General features: G+C 40.2%; 1 protein-coding gene across 11 annotated transcripts in view; it reads left to right on the forward strand.

Moving 5' to 3' along the window:
* The window catches only part of PECAM1 (platelet and endothelial cell adhesion molecule 1), a 45,073-nt gene that overhangs the window by 6,604 nt on the left and 18,552 nt on the right, over positions 1–19,917 (forward strand). For 7 of the 11 annotated variants that reach the window (XM_053960470.1, XM_053960471.1, XM_053960474.1 and 4 more), the window contains exons 1-12: positions 6,978–7,260; positions 7,406–7,432; positions 8,562–8,855; positions 9,539–9,838; positions 9,954–10,223; positions 10,582–10,842; positions 11,783–12,064; positions 13,907–14,188; positions 14,623–14,730; positions 15,583–15,610; positions 19,056–19,126; positions 19,789–19,845. In XM_053960470.1, coding sequence (XP_053816445.1) covers positions 7,227–7,260; positions 7,406–7,432; positions 8,562–8,855; positions 9,539–9,838; positions 9,954–10,223; positions 10,582–10,842; positions 11,783–12,064; positions 13,907–14,188; positions 14,623–14,730; positions 15,583–15,610; positions 19,056–19,126; positions 19,789–19,845 — 2,014 coding nt within the window. In that variant the 5' untranslated portion in view covers positions 6,978–7,226. Of the gene's footprint in view, positions 1–6,976; positions 7,261–7,405; positions 7,433–8,561; positions 8,856–9,538; positions 9,839–9,953; positions 10,224–10,581; positions 10,843–11,782; positions 12,065–13,906; positions 14,189–14,622; positions 14,731–15,582; positions 15,611–19,055; positions 19,127–19,292; positions 19,424–19,788; positions 19,846–19,917 lie in introns of those variants that run through there. The other 4 variants (XM_053960473.1, XM_053960477.1, XM_053960481.1 and 1 more) reach the window with 3 other exon arrangements.

Here is a 19,917-nt window from a genome sequence, read left to right on the forward strand (position 1 = left end):
GTCCTCCAGCTCAACTTGAGGCTGATTCCTCTTGTCCTATCACTTGTTGCTTGGGTGGAAAGACTAACCCCCACCTTTCTCCTTTTGGGCAGTTTTTCCAGCACTGTTCTAGGAAAGGAATTAATGAGATCACTGATCCATATCAAAGAGACACATATTTGCTAGAGATAGGGCAAGTGATAATATAGCTGCGACTAAGGAAGCACGTGGCACTGGGTGTGTTTTTATCAGCAATATAATTTTTAAAAAACAGTCTAAAAAAGTCTAAAATCTATAGAAGTTTTAAGGTGTTAATAAGTATTTATAGCTAGCCAGCTTGTTAAGAAAATATTTCAGTTGAGCTTCAAATATTAAGCTATAGTGAAGTGAGATCTTGTACTAGAAGGTACAAATCTCATCAAGAATTTGAGTTCAACACTACTGCATAAACAAACCTGATGACTAATTTGATGAAGCAATCAGTAATACAAAGCTACATAATGACAGGCTTGGCAAGCAGATGTTTTTTCCTCTGGGTGAAGTAAATGTCAGCTATGCACAGGCAATGCCTTCTGCAGGACTCCAGGCCCTGTTGTACAATTGCTTACACAGAAAATTACTTAATAGTAATCCTTGTTTTATTTCTTATTTCTTTCTTTCCACTTACTGAAGGCAACAAAACAAGCCCTGTAGCCCTTCTCTGGGTCATACAGAATCACTCCCCAATCCTTGGCTGTTGCAGCATTGCAAAATTTCCTCACAGAATGTTGTGTACACTTCCTTCCTCCTTGTTTTTTAAATTTTGGTGGAGGTTTACTTGTTTGGGTTTGTTTTCTTTTTAAATTTCTTTTTAGACAGTCTCCACCCTCCGCTCAGAAATGTTTCTGATGTGGAAACGCTGTCAGCAAACCGCAAGAGCAGAACATCTTTTCCCAGCTGTCAGGAAGCATGTGTGAAAGTGCAGCTCTGGGAGGGAGGATGGGGCTGTTTGTGCATTTTGCTGTTGTGGGAGCCTGCTGTTGTCAGAAACCTTCACAAACAGCCCTCAGGAGCCCTGGCTGCTGGTGCTCACCTGCAACCCAATGCTTTTTCTAAGGAGCTGTGTGGGTAAAGGGGAATAGTTACACAGCAAAGGAGCTGTGAATTTAGCCATTCCTTCTAAAAAATAAAAGTTTAGGTGTCACCAGAATCTCTCATGTACAGCAGCTTTCATGGTGTGCAGGCTCCCTCAGGATGCTCAGCCTGAGTGTCCAGGGAAGACAAGTGCTGGTCCAAACCCCTGGTTTCTGTTTGGAAGTGAGAAGTTTGCTTCCATCTGGATTGTGCTATTGCCTTTGGACTAGGAGGATGTTGGTTTTTTCAGCATGTGGACAAAGAGTTTTATAGCAGCAGTAAGGTACTGTGTGAGCTTGGAGTTCCCTTTTTATTAGATTTGCAAATTTCCTGCCTGGAATTAATGTGGTTGTACATGTAAAGAGAACTGGATAAACTTGACAAAGAATAATGAGCAGAACATTGCACTACAGAACAGAAGTCATCCAGCCAAAACAAGTAAGTTAAAACATCAGAAAGGGAAATATGTATCACTTGGTGCTGTGACAATATTCTGCCTCAAGTGAGCAGGTGGAAGGGAATAAGCCAAACTGAGCTCTCATTCACAAGGTCAGTTCTTTAACTTGAGGATGAAACTGCTGGGATAGTGTTCTGTAGTAAGGCTATGATGGCATCACATTGTGTCTGTTCTGTCACAGGCTTCCAAGAAATGTGTTTCAGCAGAATTATAAGAATTATTATATATAGTTATTCCCAGTCCCAGTTTCTCATCCTGAGAGGTCCTGCATTCTGGAGGAGCATCTACTGCAGTGGATGTCTGCAGAAGGTTTGCCAGAAATCACATGGACTGACAGTTATGTCTGGTGATGAATTAAATCAAGGCTTCTGTTTTGTCTGCAAAAAGGTTTTACTTATATAGGCAGGTTACTCAATACTCCTATTCAAAAAGGCTGTGGGGGGAAGTCTGCTGTTTATTTCAAGTACATGGTGTTTGATTGTGAGAGAATTGTTTGTCTGGAGGACAAATAAGAGAAGAGGAAAAGATCTCTTTTCTATGCATATTTAAGGTAGCTTTAAATTTCTTCTGGGTATGAATGAGAACTTTGACATAGTGAATGCTTTTCAATTGATTGCAGATTGCAAAGAACATGTCAGCAGGTGAAAGGAACTTTTGGGTACCCAATTTAATAAACCTAGCAGCTCCCAAGTCCCCCAAAGATGAAATATTTTAAAATGGTATGTCTGTCCTCCAAATCATCTCCCAACAACAGAAAAAGAAAGAAAAAAATGATGAAATACCAAAAACTGCGGTTACTAATGCATTTCTCTTGGGATAAATTCAAGCATCACTGCATGAAAAGTGTTCCAGAGAAATCTTTTCAGGAATTGCTGTAAGAGTGCAGGATAGAGTGCTCTGTTAGTTTAATTACTCAGCTTACTCACAGGTGTAATTTTAACTTTTTTCTGGTTCCTAACTTCTGATAAAAGTTAAACTTTCCCCCCCCACCTCCCCCAATACTTATTTAATGAAAAAACTGTTTAGAAAAGATCACATATTCCAGGACTGACTATATCTATTTTCCAGCCTTTTTCAAGCCTCTCTTGGTGTACTCTGAGGTGTATCTGAGGAGTATCTGCCCCCCTGTGCAGTCATCCATCAGTTATATGAGCAGCAGCAATGGCTGGCTGTGTGTGGGCACCTGCAGCAGATCAGGAGCAAATCAATTCTGCCTCTTGGTTTGCACAGGCTGCTGAAAGATTTTCTGTCAACTTGGATCAGCTCGTTGAGTCAATACCAGCTGAATTTTACTAATGAAACCAATGTGGAATAATGCTTGTGGAATCATCAAGCACTATTAAAATAATGGTAAGAGAAGGAAAAATATTTCCAGGATTAATTCCCTCTGCAGCCAGAAGTTACTGACCTCTTCTCTGTCACTGCTGATACTCTGAAGGATATTACTGCAGAGCTTGAGGCTGTTTTCCAGCTACATCTGGAAATGCTGGATGTTAAAGAAATACTGGTCCATTGCCAGTAAAGGACACTGTGTGACAGTGACAGGGCGTGATGTGTGTTTCTGAACTGAGGAACTTGTTCATCCAGTAGTGGACAGCAGCTAAAAATGTCCTTGAGGAGCTGAATCAGTCACACACTACTGGCACAGAGAAGGTTCGAGGTGTTCCCACAGACCCTGATCATATTGTAATCATCAATTGATTTCACATCTCTGAAAGAAGGAATTTCTCTTATTTGTCTGAAAGAATTTCTAAGGTACATGGAAGTGTGTGCTGTGTGAAATAAAAGTCAAGATAGATTTCTAGTTCTCTTTCCAGCGTTGCACTGCATCAGTGAGGAAGCCAAAAACCAAATAGTAGTAATTAGCTCCTGTTGTATCAAAAGGAGAAGTTCCAGGGTGAAAGCCTCAGTGATATTCTGCCATTATCAGCCTTCTTGTTCCTTTAATTAATTAAATTAAACCTCCAGGTTTAATTTATGTTGCTGTTTGGAGGAAGTGTTGGATATCAGTCATCCTACGTTTAATTGTGAAAGGGGGCAATGAGGGAAGCCCAGTGTGCTTCACTGTCTTGCTCATCTCCCAGCAGATGGTGCCATTGTGAAATGTAATTTATACCCAGACCAACTGGGCAATCCAGAGTTTCTGTAAATTGTAGGTTGTGGAACTTCCAGACTTCTCAAAAAAAAGGCACTGTTAATTTCTTTAATATTATTGTAAGTATTCAAATCCATGGAGAAAAATTAATTTTTTCTTCTTCTCTAGGGAGGTATAAAGACGTGTTTTTAAAACAAAAATAATTTATGCAAATGTCCCACTTTCAAGAGAAGAAAATATGCCCTGAAAATGTATGTAGAAAGAATTTGTTTCATTCCCAGCTCACCAGGGATTTGTCTAGACTTCTGAAAACAGCAATGTTGTTATAGTTCTATTATCTGTGAGTATACTGAAACAGGAATTGATAAGTAAGCAAAACAGTTCACAGCTCTAAGGAATCAGAGCAGTTAAACCATTATATGTGTCAGGAATTGAGGGATTAGAAATCAGAGCTGTTCTTGATTTAGTTACTGGAAAACTTGTGTTGACTTCAATGTAGATAGACATCGATTTCTAAATTTTTAAAATAAAATTTAGAAAAATCCTAAACATTTGTAGATACACCTCTGTAGCAGTGAAGTGTATTTAAAATCAGTGAACCTACAGATGAAATGATGAGGAGCCTCCAAGATCAGTGACAAGATTTCTGAGCCCAAAAATGTTTAATCAACAAATCAGTCAGTTAGAACTGGGAGGCAGCACACACAAAGCCTTCATCTTTTCTGAAGAAAGTGAAAGTGCCATCAGGATTGGGTGTTTGAGACCAGGGGACCAAGTCTGGGGCCCCAGAAGTTTGGCTGCAGTTGGTGTGTGGGATGTGAGGTGTCCGTGCTGGAGGCCGGCACCGCGGCTGCTCTCTGCTGCGAGCGCGTGGAAACAAACAGCTGCAGTGTGCTGGGAACTCTGAGCTCCCCTTCCTGTCATAAGGGACCGGCTAAAAACACTCTATTTGTAGAGGGAAAAAATTGAAAATCTTATTCAGCATTTTCCCTTAGTTAGGGAAATAGGCTTTGCCTCTCATTTCAGCAAAGCTCTATTCAGTTGCCAGAGCTGGTGGCTCTTAGGAAATGTCACATGTGAGCAAGTAGCAGAGGATCCAGCCAGTAGAAACAGGGATTGTGAATTCCCAGATGAGGTTTAGTGTGTAAGGGTCCAATTCATTTGCAGTAGATTAAATGTGATGGTTCCCGTGGGTTTCAAAGGGCATTTAGTCAGATTATAATGGCTATTCTGGCTGCTTCAGAAGGTGTGTTGCATTTCTGAGGTCAATCCTGCTTTTCCCACAGATATAATAGGGATTGAATAGAGTTTTTTATATTATGTGAATTAAAATAAATTCGATCCTATGTAATTCAGAAATATGTATCTTGAGAGATGGCATTAAAATGGCTGTTAGGAAAATATGTATTTGTGTTACTGGCACAGGTACTTTAAGTTTGCATCCTTTAGGTCAATATGGTTTCCAGTTTAAGCATGGAAGATGGTATCAAAACATTCTTGTGTGTTTAAAATGTTTTTCTCTCAAATTTCATGTTATTTTGGCCTAAATTCCTGCAGTAGAATTTAATTCTGGGGTTTTGGTCAATAGCAGCTTGATTTTCCTCTCCAAGACATATTGAGGCTTGTCAGGAATATGACAGTTTAATCAGCCTGTAGAATCTTGTGAAGTGGACTTCACTTGGGAGTGACATCTGGCAACAGCCTCCAGTTTGGGCACCATTAAACCTTAATCCTGAGCTATTTCATCCTAAAGCTGGCCTTTCCACTTGAACCTGGCTCTGACCTGAGCCCTGCTGGTCCATTCTGAAGGATATTGGCCCACCCTCACCCTCCTTCCCCCACTGGGGCTCAGAGGAACCTTTGTGCCCCCGTGGGAAAGACTGGTGTGGTTTTGCTGAGCTTTTTATGTCCTGCTGAATTCTTCTACGGGGAAAGAGGGAAGGGGAAAATCTCCTTCCTTCCTATTTTTTTGTTACCAGTAGCAAAAGTTGATTTACCTTTGTTCTCCACCTGCCATGTGTCCTCCTACTCTTTTCCTTTACCTGTCTCTGGGGACCGTGGTTGGCAGCTGGCCAAGCCGCCAGTCTTTTGTTGGTGGTTGTTTCAAACAGCCTGGACTGAGCAGGACAAACACTACTGCTAGTTACCAGCTTAGTCTTAATTGCTGTGACTATTGTGCCATTCTGTAAAACAGCCAGACAGGCCTCGTTCCTGCAGCCCATACATTGTTAAATAGATGAGTGTTTTCCTTCTGTTTCCTTTTGTAAAATTCCACGCTGATGTGGGTAATACCATCATTGACGTAGATTTACAGCTTTAAAATAGTGGTTTTGGGGGAAAACTACAGCTTTCATTCACCCCAGGAGGAAAGAAAGGGATTTCATATGAACAGTGAAGCTTATGAGAACTATCTGTCTCATTTATAGACTTCTGTGAATGTATTTTGTATTGTTTTATGCAGTGTTTTAACAAGCCTGGAAAATGTTGCTGGATTTAAAGGAAAGCATTGGCTCTGTCCACAGGGGGAAAAACAAAGAGCTGAGCACTCAGTTTTCAAGAATAACTAAATCACAGCTTGGGGAGTTCTGGGTCACACAACTTGAGAAACTTTCTGAAGGGCTTGGTTTCAACTCACTTTGTCTGGCCTGTAGGCTTCAGTCAGTATCAGGGCTGGAGGGAATGGCTTAAGTGTGACTTAAAATAGGTTGATAAGCTGAGAGGAGTATCCTGGACAATGGAGAAGCATTCTCTGTTTCAAATTGTGCCAGTGCTGCTGCAGATTTCTGCTGAGAATTGCAATTCCATCTGATTCTTTCCTGAGGGGTTTAAGGTCTGTGACTGTGTGTCCTGTGCACTGTCCTAACTGCATAAAATAAAATCTGGTGCAGATCCATGTTTTTGATGTATGATGGTAGTATGAGAGATACACCTGTCAGTATTCTAGTCTCACACAACAGTACTTCTGCTTTTTGAGAGAATTTGAATTTATTGTGTAACCAACAGTAAAGCTGTTCTTTGCCACAGCAAAAATGGAAGACCTAGAAATGGAGGTAAAGGGGGAAAATGAGTAATCACGTACATCTATTCTCTGAAAGAGTCTTCTGTTAGGATGAAGGGATGTATTTGCTCAAGTATCTGCTGAGGTCAAGTAGTAAAGGTAATTTGTGTTCCTAAATGGTTAATCATGACTTAAAAATACCCATATTGACAGGAACTGCAGGATAATGTCATTGGAACTTCTTGTTTTTTTAATACACCTTAAGAAATTAAACAAAGCAAATGCATGTGGTAGCGCCCTCAGGAAAACTCGTCACTTCCTGACCAGTAATCTGCCTGGGAGCAGCAGATACATTCTCATTGTTTGCCATTTCCAGTTTCCAGTAATGGGAACGATTACTTGATCCAGCCAGTTTCTGCTGAAGATCTGGGAAAATGTACAAATTTTAATGGCAAATTTTTATCTGTTTCCATAAAACAACAAGGGAAAAAAAGCATAACGTGGTTTTGGTACCTGGAGGCATCACCTCTGATAATGAATATTGTTTTATTTTGGAATTAAAGTGTCTGTTCTTCAGGAACGAGATGTATCTTGCTCTTCTGGTGATTTTCTTGCAGTGTAAGTTTGATAAGTAAATCTCTGGGTGGGTACAGGTGTTTCTGGTTTGTCTGGGGTTGGTTGATGCTTTGTACTGTTTTGCATTACTGTCTCTCAATCTGTAAGCTTTGAAAATAACATTTCTTCTCTTTTTTTTTTCTCTCAGGTTCAGAACTTTATGCTCAGGAGAAAGGTAGGGAATGGTAGATTTTTGTTGTTTTGTTTGGGTTTTTAATGTAGAAATTTAATATAACTAATTTAACTAATTCCTCAGTTGTAACATCTGTAACAGAGTTTATTTGGATTTGTTGTACAATAGCTCAGTATGAAATTTGGCTATATGAAAAAAAAAGGGCTTACTTGGTGGTGTTTCTTGGTATAGTGTTTAAATCAAAGATGTGCTACCTGAATAAAGGTTTTGGTGAAATCTTTCCTAGAGTAATTTGCTTTACTGAGCCACAAAAGAGGTGGGAGAGAAAATTAGCATTTTGTTTTGATGTGTAAAAATCCCTCTCATGCCCACAAGGAAGGAGGAAGGATAAAATTATAGAATAAAAATTAAGGGCACTATCTCCTGGTTTTGCGAAAGAATTGATCATGCCTGAGCAGAGTTCAGAATTTGTGTTCTGAAAGGAACATGTTTACTTTTTATCTTATCATCCTGCTAGCTCCCAGCACGTACATTCTGTATGCTTCCTTTTTCCCATCAAAATGGAAATAAATGGGAGAAATACTTGCTCCTTGCTGTCATGTGGATTATTCACATGCAAAGAAATTCACAGCTTTTCACTGATTTTATGGCCCAGACTCTCTCTAGCAAGGACACACTATAAATAGCTGGAAGACAAGGGACTTCTTTAGATGCAAGAAAGTTTTTCTATTTGAGTAGCAATTTCTAATACAAATCCTGACCAAAATGGGCATAGCCCAGAAGTGTAAGTTCTAAAGGAAGAGCAAGTGAATGAACTAATACATCTTTCTCTATACTTGTTCCTTGAGATGTGAGAATATAAATATCAATTATACCAGTAGTCTAACAGTTGTAACATTTAAGCTACAAATTCTTTTTCTTGCTGTGGTTATAAAACCAGAATATATTTCTATGCACATACATTTCTATACACATATACATATTTATATAAATAGTACCATGAACTTTATTTCTAAAAGCACTTATCAATTCAAATGACAATATTACTACCAAATGAAATGTAAATTTTAAACTTATTATTTGTAATTTAAATGTAGCAGCTTGAGATAGCTGTGTTATGTTGGACTAATTTAAAATAAATATAACTTTTTCTTTTTTATTTTCTATCAAGTTTTTACTTTCAACAGAGTTGAAATCAAGGTTCAGCCGTCTGTCAAAGTGAAGAATGGAGCTCCAATGTCAATCATCTGCCATGCTGATATTATCAAAAATACTGATTTCCAGCTGAAGCACAATTTTACATTTTTTAAGGATGGGAAGCTTGTGTTTATGACCATATCAGACAAAAAATATGCACAGTATGAAATACCTGTGGCCAAATCTTCAGATACAGGAGACTATGAATGTACTGTGAAAGTAGATGGCAAGTTGGGTTTCAGTAACATCACCTATGTTTGGGTAGCAGGTGAGTGTTCTGTCAGACACTGCAGATGAGATATACAGAGAGAGAACAACCTTACAGGGAAGGAATAATAGTCAGTGCTTAAACAGGGTATCTTGCAAAGTGTGTTTTATCTTTGACATCACAGTACTTGATGAGAGTTTGGTACTAATCCCCCATGTTAAGGCACAGAAATGAACTCAGGACCCCAAGGCTCCAGGACAGATCAGTGCTAGTCAGGAATACAGTCTGTGCCCCTACTCTCCTGAGCCTCTGTTCCCTAGACTAGAGAAAGAATTATTTGTGAAAGTTGTGCCCACCCCAATAACCATGATGAGGGGGGGGCAGATTCCTGGAAATGCCAGGGATGCTCAGGGTGTGAGAGCCATCACCAAAGCCAGCATCAGCCATAGGCCCCTTTTGTAGACAATGTTGTCTCAGTCTTGTTCTTTCATCTTGTATAAGAACAGATGCCACCTCCATCCATACACTTTCTAGATGTGTTCTTGAATGCAGGTGACATTTTCCCCTTGGAAAAGCATCTTGGACAGAATTTGTCAGCACTGAGCAGTTACAGGGTCATCTTTTGGTTCTTGTAAACTATTTGCATCTGTTAATCAGTATAAATAATTCCCACAGTCATCAGAGATACTGTTTATTTCAGGATTATGCAATGTTCTGTTTCTTTTCTTGTTTTCTGTTGCAAGGAATGACCAAGCCAATCCTGACTGCTGACAAAAAAGAAGTTTTAGAGGGTGAAATTGTGAAATTACGTTGCGAGCTGCCAGAAGAAGTACCTCCTTTAGTGTTCTTTTTCCGGAAGATAAAGACAAATTCAGTGCCTAAAGAAAAACGCATACTTGAACAAAACCAAAATTTTTCTGAAATGGAATATTATGTTGAAGCGGAAGATAATATTTTACAATTTGATTGCTTTGGCAAGAGACAAGTAAGATCTGGATGGGATAGCTCCCAACACAGCAACAAAACACTTGTTACAGTCAAGGGTAAGTTGTTTAACTTTTCTTTTTACAATTCTTTGCTAGCCATAGATAAAAATTGGGTCACATATTTATATGTATATCTATATCTATCTGTATGTTTGTGTGTATTCTCTTGCAGAATCATTTATAAAGCCCACTCTGATCACCAGGCCCTCCAATAACATTACAGAAGGAGACCGAATAGAATTTGAATGCTCAACTGTGGTAGCTCAAATGCGTGACATTGAAATCATCTTCCAGAAAAACAGAACAATACTGAACAGTGTACGAGATAAGAAATTTTTGAAATACACTACAGTAGCTACTCAAGAGGACAGTGGTGAATACCTGTGTAAGGTGGAGCAAGGAGCAGTGTCTAAAACCACCAAACTGAATGTCTTTGTGTCAGGTAAAACATCTTAGATTTTACTCAAAGTATTAATATTTAAATTTGGCAGAACTCAGGATCCAAGTGTAACCTCCAGGTCCAAGTGTAAATTTTCTGTAAGTTAAAGGCTAGTTAGATTTTAGTTTCTGATTTTTGCCCACCTATACTTCCCAACTAAAATAATATCCTCAAACAACCTGTGAAAAGTGGTTTCAAGCAAATGCTAAGCTTCTGTTTTCCCTGAAAATACAATAATATTAAAATAACACGATTGTTTTGTTCCCAAATTATAAACTATCAGTATGTCCTGTATTCTGTATACTTTGACATAGTCTTCCAGGCTCATTTTGAATGAATCAGCTCTCTTTTTATCTTGCAGAATTATTCCCCAAGCCAACACTGTTTGCTTCTATGACTAAGTTGGATGAAAGTAAAGATTTAATTTTGAACTGCAGCATTAATGGTTTACGGAGAGCCAACTTCTCTATACTAAGGAAAAGTTCCAGTGGAGACATCCTGTTGAAAAAATCTAAAATCTTAGCAATTAAAGTTAATGTGAATGATACTGGATCTTACATCTGCAAAGCTGAAGTAAAAGGAATAGTCAAGGAGAGCAAACCTGTAAGGATAAGTGTTTATGGTGAGTTGACACAGAGGCTTAGAACCACCAGGGTGGGGGAAGGATCTAAACCAGAAGCTTATAAATAAGGACATCTATTTAAAGAATCAGTCTCTAGTACATGAACTAGCAGGTGTCTGTTAGTTCTTATAACATGAATTTCTGTTGGGATGTGCTTTAGCTGCAGAGGATTTGGTATGTTGTGATATAATCAAGTCATACTTTCCAGGGCTGGCCCTCGGAGTAGGGAGTTGGAATGGCTTCCTGCTGGTCCCTAGGTTCTTCTAGGGACCAGATAAACACTCATTCACTACCATTTGCAGGACCCAGGAATGTTCTGCAAAACTCTGATTTGAAGCTCTGTCAGTGTCAGCTTTGAATCCCTGCCCCTGACCCTCCAGGCAGAAAGCCAGGAGATCCAGAGGTCACCTGGTTGGCTCTACTCTAGAAAAGCCAAGGGTTCATTGCTATAAACACAGCCCCCTCACCAGCTCACCAGGTATGAGTACTCCAGTGCCCTTCCCTCTCATGGAACAGGCACAGTGGTTCTCCAGTCAGTCCAAGGGATGAACTGGATTGTTCACTGCGCTGCTGGAACAGGGCCCTGAGGAGGAGCTGTGCAATCTCTCTCAGGTCATCCATGGAGCAGACTTGTTCCTTGGGTCAGAACTATTTTTGGAATTTGGATGATCCACAGCTGTGTCACTGATCCTTTCCTTGTTTTGCTTCATATTGTCCCTGTATGATGCTTTATTCAAAGTCAGATATGTTCTATTATCTATGCTATTGATTTGTTCAAGTCCCCTTATTTCCATTCTATCGATGAGAAAGAGCTTTCCAATATTAGACTGTGTGTGCAAACTAGCTAAATATTGTATATTTATGTTTTCTACAAAATAATATTGTGTCTTTTGGCCTTATGCAGTGTAATTTGCAGCAATTTTTTAAATTCACCTTTTAGCTCCAGTCTCCAAGCCAACTCTTTCTGTTGTCAGCGGTTCACCGGAGGTGGTATTAGGGAAGCCTCTACAATTAATCTGTCATTCAGTGATGGGAACACCACCAATAACATTCACATTCTACAAAGGGGGTGAAATGAGGAAAAATGTAACTAATGACACATATGCCATGTTCTTGGATGAAGATATTGGACTAAATGATAATGGAGGATACAAATGTGATGCTAGAAACAATCACTCCAGTGGTGCAAAAACTAGCAATATTCTAAATGTCACAGTGATAGGTAAGTCTCTTTAATTCTTCTTCTTCTTGTCTAATGTAATATTTAGAGTTTTGAAAGTGTAGCAGCAAATGGTGGACTAAGCAAAATGGATGTGAAATGTTTACAAGTTCTTGCTCACTTGAGTTAAAATAGTTGCCTATCACAGCACAGTAGTCCAGGACCAGAGCAGAAGTCAATTCTTGATCTTTGAAAAAGAAGAGGTAATTTTTCTCTACCTAGGAGTTTTCAGCTTTGCATCCTGGTTGGTCTTAATAAGATAAACTTGTGGTTAATAGGCTGTTTTCCTTCTGAGTTTTGTCATTGGATTATGTATGACTAGAACAGATAAATGCAGAATTGTTGCATTTCTTTTGAGTCAGTTGGGTTATTGCACACGCTCCAATTGCTGAGCTCCCAAACAGGGCTTTTTAGTACAGTATTTGCATTCACCCAGACTACAGCACCTTAGGACTCACCTTAAATTCATCAGTTCCACTCTTTACTAACAGTAGAGAGAAGCTGAATGATGAAACTCTGAAGAGTTTTATCTAGGGAGAGTCAAGGTATTTTGAAATAACAAGGTACAAATAAATAAACACAAAGCATAATCTTAGTCCATTAACAAGTGGCTATTTGTTTGCTGGAACTGGTGTATCCCAGCTGTCAGAGCTGTGGTTTGGAATATATTGTGACACTGTTTAGAAGTTCTGAAGAGAAGGTCATTGTTTGGAGCCTTGTTAGCCAGTCTTCTACACCTTCCATCCATCACTGGTGAGGTGGTGACTTCAGAGTCTCTGTATTCTGTCCTGTCTGTACCAGATCTGGAAAAGGACTTATGTTTTCCAGAGCAATTCTGTCTGTCAGGGGCTCAGTCATAGTAACCCATATCTTATATCTAAATCTGCTTCCTAATACAAATAGAGCTTCTGTGACCACCATCTTTTCATATCAAATCTGGTTTCCTTCCTCTGCTTCTGTACCAGTGTTGCCTTAATGATTCTGTCTTTACATCTGCCTTGTGTTATCCATAGCTCTTCCTCAAACACCTTTATAATATTTCCAGAGAATTTTTCTGTGGGAATTTTAGCAAAACATGCTTCATATCCCAAACATTTTGCAAAGCTGCTGACATTCTACATGTCTTGCATCACACAATGTGTGTCCATTTTCTCCTCCTGTAATTACAAAGGCTGAAGTTCATCTGTTCCTAAGCTGGTTCTGTGTGTGCTCATATGCTTCATTTGTAAGCCAGCAGTCTTAAAAACTATGGTTTGGCTATGCATATTCTTACAACTTCTTCAAATCCAAACTAACTTCTCTCCTTGTGTTTGCTATATTCTGTAACCATTAAAATTTGGGATTTGCTTATGCTTTTGGAGAACTCGATCCATTATCTCCTGACACCCTCTAGTGTATATTAAAAGTTACAAGAACACAACCACACAGTTAGCATAAACCAGCATAATTCTACTTAACTATGAAAACAGAACTACATAAATTGCACCATAATTATTTAAACATTGGAACTGCTGAGTATATTATTTCTGGAAACTAAATCAATTGTAGGCTGAAGCCAGAGGGGCATCCAAAGGATTTTAAGGAAAGAAACTGACCTCTGTGGAATGGATATAATTTCTTCCTGTGTCTGCTTTGTTTCTTTATCGTGGCCTCTCTATTTCTGGGTGTATAAAAATATTTACTAGAGGATGCTGTCTGGCAGAGACTGTTCAGAAAGATTAATACTGTGCATTCAGTCTCTGTTTAACTAAGCACTAAAGCAAGCATTTCTACAATACAATATTTTGTCATCAAAGTTATTTCTAATAGTGCTAATATTTGTTTTCTTTGTGCCTTCCTCTGTAGTCCCAATCAGGGGTGCCAGTTTGGGCAGTGTTCCGTATGGAGAAGTAGAAGTTGGCAGTGATACTGCTTTCCTCTGCTCTGTGAAAGAAGGATCTTGGCCAATTGACTTCAAGTTTTTTAAAAAAACTGATCATGAAGTTCTTCTACATGAAGTAAGGGAATATTCAGACAGAGCCATATGGCACAAGAAAACAATGAAGAGGAAGGACACAGGGACCTATTATTGCATGGCTTCGAACCGAGCCAGCGTGGACGTGAGGAGCCGTCCAATAACCATCAGTGGTGAGCTCATTAATGATAAGCTGCCTATTCTGTCACCTTTACAGGTGAGGCCACCTGATTTGAGATGTTCCTCAGTGTAACTCCCTTACTGGAGTGGTTAATACCACCTTACTGGTGGTTTTTTGTTCCACTGCTGTCAGAAGTTAAACAGAGAGATGTCTTTATAAATGGAGATTGTCCATCTTACATAGAAAAATTTAGGGAATGCCCAAAAGCAAAAGGAGCAAGATGCAAACTAAAACCAAGCTGTTGATGTACTGAGCTTTTGGTCACAAAGGAGAGGCTCACTAGAGAATGTGGAACAGAAGTCTCTTCCAAGATCTTCCCCAGTGTGTAAGAAGGTTGATATGTAGTAAAATGGAAGGTCAGGAACTACAGAATTTGGTAATGTTGACCTGTAACTACTCTCTTAAACATGTTTTTCTTATTTGCAGTCATCTTAGCAGCTTGGCAGAAAGGAGTCATTGCTGCATTTGTCCTGACAGCCATGGCAGGAGCAGGAGCAGTTGCTTTGTGGTGGTTTTTGCATAAGAAGAAAAAGGGTAATGAATGGTTCCCTTCTCTTTGTTTGGGAACAAATATATTGCAGTTAAATTTGCATTTGTCTCAGCAGCTTGTGGGGGTGAGGCTTCAGAGATGACTAAACACAATTAAAAGAATCTACTTAGAAATGCTAGGTGACTCAAATTAGGCTACAAATGTGCTGAAGCTTTCCAAGAATATTGGGCAAAACATGTAACTAATAGTGCTGGCAGGCACTAGGGAAGCAAAGGTTATAAAATACAGGCCAGAATTACATTGTTCCCATGCAGTCCTAGGTCTGAAATTCAGTCTCAGGCAATGCAGAGGCAGACAGGGCCTGAGGAGGTTTCTGATCCCTTATAGAGCTATAACAATTTGATTTGGGGTCCCAACTCAGGTGTAATTGATCTACTTCTCTAGTCCTCATGAAGCAAACTTAGATTATTAGTTTATGGGATTAGGTTTTTTTCTTCCACTCTGTAATACAGTTTCATTTAGAGATTTGTCTTTTACCATTAAGGTGTTTTCTTTTAGGTCTAGTTATTTCAGAAAATAAGTAAATCTGATTTATCCTGTGATATCCGGTACATGGAAAATTATTTGGGAAAGTTTGGAGCATTTGGATGTCCCAGATTGCTTAAATTGTCTAGGTTAAAATCTGGGGTTTGGGATCTAGGGTTCTCTGTGAAAAAGAGATTTAAGGGACCTGGGAGATAATCAGGATATAAGACATGAGTTAATTAATTTTGTGATGGCCAGGAGAAATTACTCTGACAGGAGTAGACAATCACTATATTTTTGTTTTTAATTTTTATTTTTAAATTCTTTACTTGTACAACCTATTAATATATGTTTTGTTTTTCTCTATCAAGCTAAAGGACCATCCATGGAGATGTCTGGGTAAGATGCCTTCCTGTCAGGGTTTCGGCTGGGATAGAGTTAATTTTCTTCTTAGTAGCTGGTACAGTGCTGTGTTTTGCATTTAGTGTGAGAATGATGTTGATAACACTGCTGTTTTAGTTAAGTACTGCTTACACTAAGTCAAGGACTTTTCAGTTTCGCACGCTCTGCCAGTGAGCAGGGGCACAAGAAGCCAGGCAGGATCGTGGCCTGGACAGTTGACCCAAACTACCAAAGGGATCTTCCACACCAGAGTGTCATTCCCAGTAGAGAAGCTGAGGGGGGAATTGTGTGGGAGGCACTGGTCAGTGCTCAGGGCTGGGCTGGGCATCAGTCAGCAGGTGCTGAGCAATTGTATTGAGCATCACTTGTTTTTCCTCAGTTTTACTCCGCTTTCTCTTTCTCCTTCTATTATTATTACTACTATTATTATTATATTTTACTTTATTTCAATCATTAAACTGTTCTTATCTCAACTGTTCTTACCTGGGTTTTATCTTTTTCCAGTCCTTCTGCTCGTCCCCCTGGGAGTGGGGTGGGTGAGGGAGGGTGCTTAGTTACCAGCTGGGGTTAAACCACAACAGCCCTTTTTGGCACCCGACGTGGGACTCAAAGTTAGCAACAGATCTGACCAGTGCATGTTGAAACACGTTTGTTACAAGTGTTCCTTGTGGTTTAATAGCCACTGGTCATGGTGTTGATTTGTTTGCTCTCAGAGCTGTGTTCTCCAACACCTTGCTTGCACTACTGCACCCTGTTGTGTTTGGTACCTTCGGGGCAGGGCTGAGGGTATTGTTTTAATTCACCTGGTCAGGTCTCAGCGCTGCCATCACCTGTGCGTGGGGAGACACCTGTTGGGAATTATTCACAATTACATCTTTTACCCAATTCCCCGGACAACCAGCCTATAGAGGAGAGACGTCTTCCCACAGCCTCCCTGTCTTCTTCAGCCTAATTACCAGAGGACTTGAGAATTAGGAGAATTTTGAATACACTTGGGATGTTGGAACCAGCATGGTCCTATTGGTAGGAACCAGCAAGTGGCTGAATGTGGTTCAGCTCTTGTTTAGGGTCAAAAAATTATTTGCAGCTACTCCAACCCCCATGACAGGTACAGTGGGCACTCAAACTCCAGTTACCACAGACACTGTGATTACTCACCCCAGGAGTGGGTGATACAGCTGAACCAGAGGACCAGCCCCTGTCTGTAGCAGTTGCCCCTCAAAAAAGGAAGAGAATTGCACAGGAAAGATGGCTTGTTTAGTAAAGAAGGACAAAGCAGGGTCATAACAAGAACAGGAGGAAGAGGTAGAACAAGAGGCACTTGATCCCTATCCCTGAGTGATCTGTGGGATATGCAAAAGGATTTCAGCCATCATCCAGGTGAGCACATTATCACCTAGATGCTCAGATGCTGGGATAATGGGACTGGTTGTGTGGAATTAGAGAGTAGGGAAGCCAAGCAGCTGTGATCATTTTCTAGGGAAGAGTGAATTGACAAGGTGATTGGAAGAGTAACACAAGTCCTCAGCCTCTGGAAGCAGCTCTTGCCAAGGAAAGGTATTTCTTCAAGGAAGATGTTCTGTTTCACCCAGACAAGTGGACCATAATGGAGAGAGGTTCCCAGTACAGCAGGGAACTAGCCATGCTTAGAGGTAGATAATTTATTATGACCCAAACAACACGTGGTCACTCACAGATCCAGGTGAAGCCTAATGTGCACAAACCGTGTATCAGAAACGTGTACACCAGAGTGGTGTATTAACTCACTGGCAGCATTGTCTGGACACACAAAGAGGCACCAGTGGTGAAGGCAGTGGCTCCCCAGCTCTAGCAGTACACAGAAAAATCTCTTCCTCCCTTGTCCCTGCTGTGGAGAAACTGGTTGATCAGCTCAAAGAGGATCTAGATTCTACTCCCCACATACAAGGTCTGGAATCTCAGCTGGTAACAGAAAGTTGTTTGGTCAAGGGAGAATACTGAGGGTACACACCAGGGGAGACCCTGGCTTTTTCTGCAGGTCTACAGAGACAATATGAGGAAGTGGGATAGAAATTCTATTTCAGCCCTACATGAATTGCAAGGAAAAATAATCACAAGAGGGGGTTCTTCCAGGAAAGCTGCCGCTGCAGTCTGCAGTGGGCAGTTCCTAAGACAGAGTGGAAGGGCTGATCTTACTCCTGATCCTACGGAAAGGAATTCTACTCCATTTTCACAAGAAGCAAGTTGGATAAACCTATGGCCAAGACTATAGGGGCTCTGCCTCCAGCCATGTGGAAGAGAGGGACAGCCTTGTTTACTGGACTGTGTGGATCACGTGGCCCATAACGTCAGCCCCCCTGGAGTATAAGGCTGTAGCAGATACAGGTGCACAGTGTACCCTGATGTGATCAGGCTGTGAAGGGGCAGAACCCACTTGTGTTTCTGGAGGGGGATTCCAAAAGCTGACTATTAGAGGCTGAAATCAGCCTGACTGGGAATGTGTGGCAGAAGCCCCACTAGGACTGGCCCAGAGGTTCCATGGGCATAGACTGTTTCAGGAGTGGGTACTTCAAGGACCCAGAAGAATCCTGGTGGGCTTTCAGTGTAGCAGCCTTGGAGATGGAGGAAATGAAGCAACTGCCTGGTCCCACCTCTTGGAAGACCCTTCTGTTGCAGGGTTACTGAAGGTTGACTAAAGCAGGTGCTGGTCGCTATCACAGCACAGCCCCGGCGGCAAAACCGCGCTGAGCCTGGGACTGCGGGAGGTGCTGCTTGCTGCTCAGGGCATCTCTTGTTTTCCTTGGGGTTTCCTTCTCTCTCTCTCTCCTCTTCATTGCTATTATTATTATTATTATTAACTTTATTTCAATTATTAAACTGCTCTTATCTGAATCTATAGGGTTTATCTTTTCCCAGTCCTCCCCCCAACCCCTCTGCGGCAGGGCTGGGGAGTGAGCGAGTGGCTGTGTGATGTTTATCTACATTTGGGGTTAAACCACAACACTTGCTTTATGATAGTGGTGCAATATTTCTGTGTATAGAGGGCTGTAAGCCTTGCTTCACATGAATATAGCTTGTTACAACACAGCTGCAGACAATAGATGGCTGTGCTTCATATTCCACCTGCTAACACAACAACAGGATGAGGAAATACTTTAAAAATAGAAAAAAAGGTCAGCTAAGTGAAATACAAGAATGTCAGGTCTGTATCTGAATGCATTTCAATATGGAATAAAACTGAAAATACAGAGGTCTTAAAGAAGAATAATGCAATAGGGAACATTTTTGACCTTAAAGTTTCCTTGTGCTTCTAAAGCAAAGGCAAAATTTTCATTAGTTTCAGTGGTTAAGAATATGTGGTAGTCAGCACAGACAGTGACTGATCTTTGCAACAGAATCATGTTGTTGGTTTTATTGATTGGTTTTGGATAATTACATCAAATTTTATTGGTTTGTTTTTCAGTTCTGCCTTGGCTCCAAACTTGACAAGTGAAAAACTAACAAGACCGCCCAGTGATGGAAACTACTATTCAGGTAGGATATTTTGCTATAAGACTGTTAGTAAGTTGGTTTAATTGAACATTGATTTAAAGTTTTGGACTTCATAGTTATTGTTTGGATGGGGCCCAATGTTTTGGGAATACAGAGGGATACCAATAACACTGTCGAAGGTATCTTCTGTCATTTTGTCTTTGTACAGTTTTTATGAGCACGTCTTACACAGATTGGTTTCTAAGTCTGCTCAGACACTTCTCCCAGGCAATCAATTGACAATATCACAGATGGAGAAATCATGGTAAAAGAAAATTACTTTCTGCTTTTGACACAGCTGCAAGAAAATTATTTCAGAGAGGAAATTTGAGCTGTGGCACATGGCCCTGTGATGTGGCCACAGTATAGAGCTGTTAACTTGCCTGGGCACCTTTCATTGCAGGACCTCAGTGCACTTGGCAATGACAGGTGGACATGATGTTTAGATCACCTGACACAGACAAAGTTGTCCCTTGGGTGTTTGTTAGCTGATTATTTAAAAAGCCACATTCTCCCCGCCTGAATGTCTTAGGTGGGAATAGAAAAGTAGAATGTGTTATATTGCAATACAGATAATGACAGTAGGAATTGCAGCTGTGTAATTCATTTATTTCATTCATTACAATAAATATTCTGTCAGCTCAACTTTGGCTTTCAAATTTTAGGATCAGGTTACATTGAAGATAATGAAAACCACATGAAATCAACAGATGAGAGTAAAGGTAATTCCATACTTAAATAATAGATTTTAAAATAATTTTTAAATTGAAAGTCTTGATGTTTTCTAATGGTAG

The sequence above is a fragment of the Vidua chalybeata genome, chromosome 19 (genome assembly GCF_026979565.1).
Source record: "Vidua chalybeata isolate OUT-0048 chromosome 19, bVidCha1 merged haplotype, whole genome shotgun sequence".
Lineage (NCBI taxonomy): Eukaryota > Metazoa > Chordata > Aves > Passeriformes > Viduidae > Vidua > Vidua chalybeata.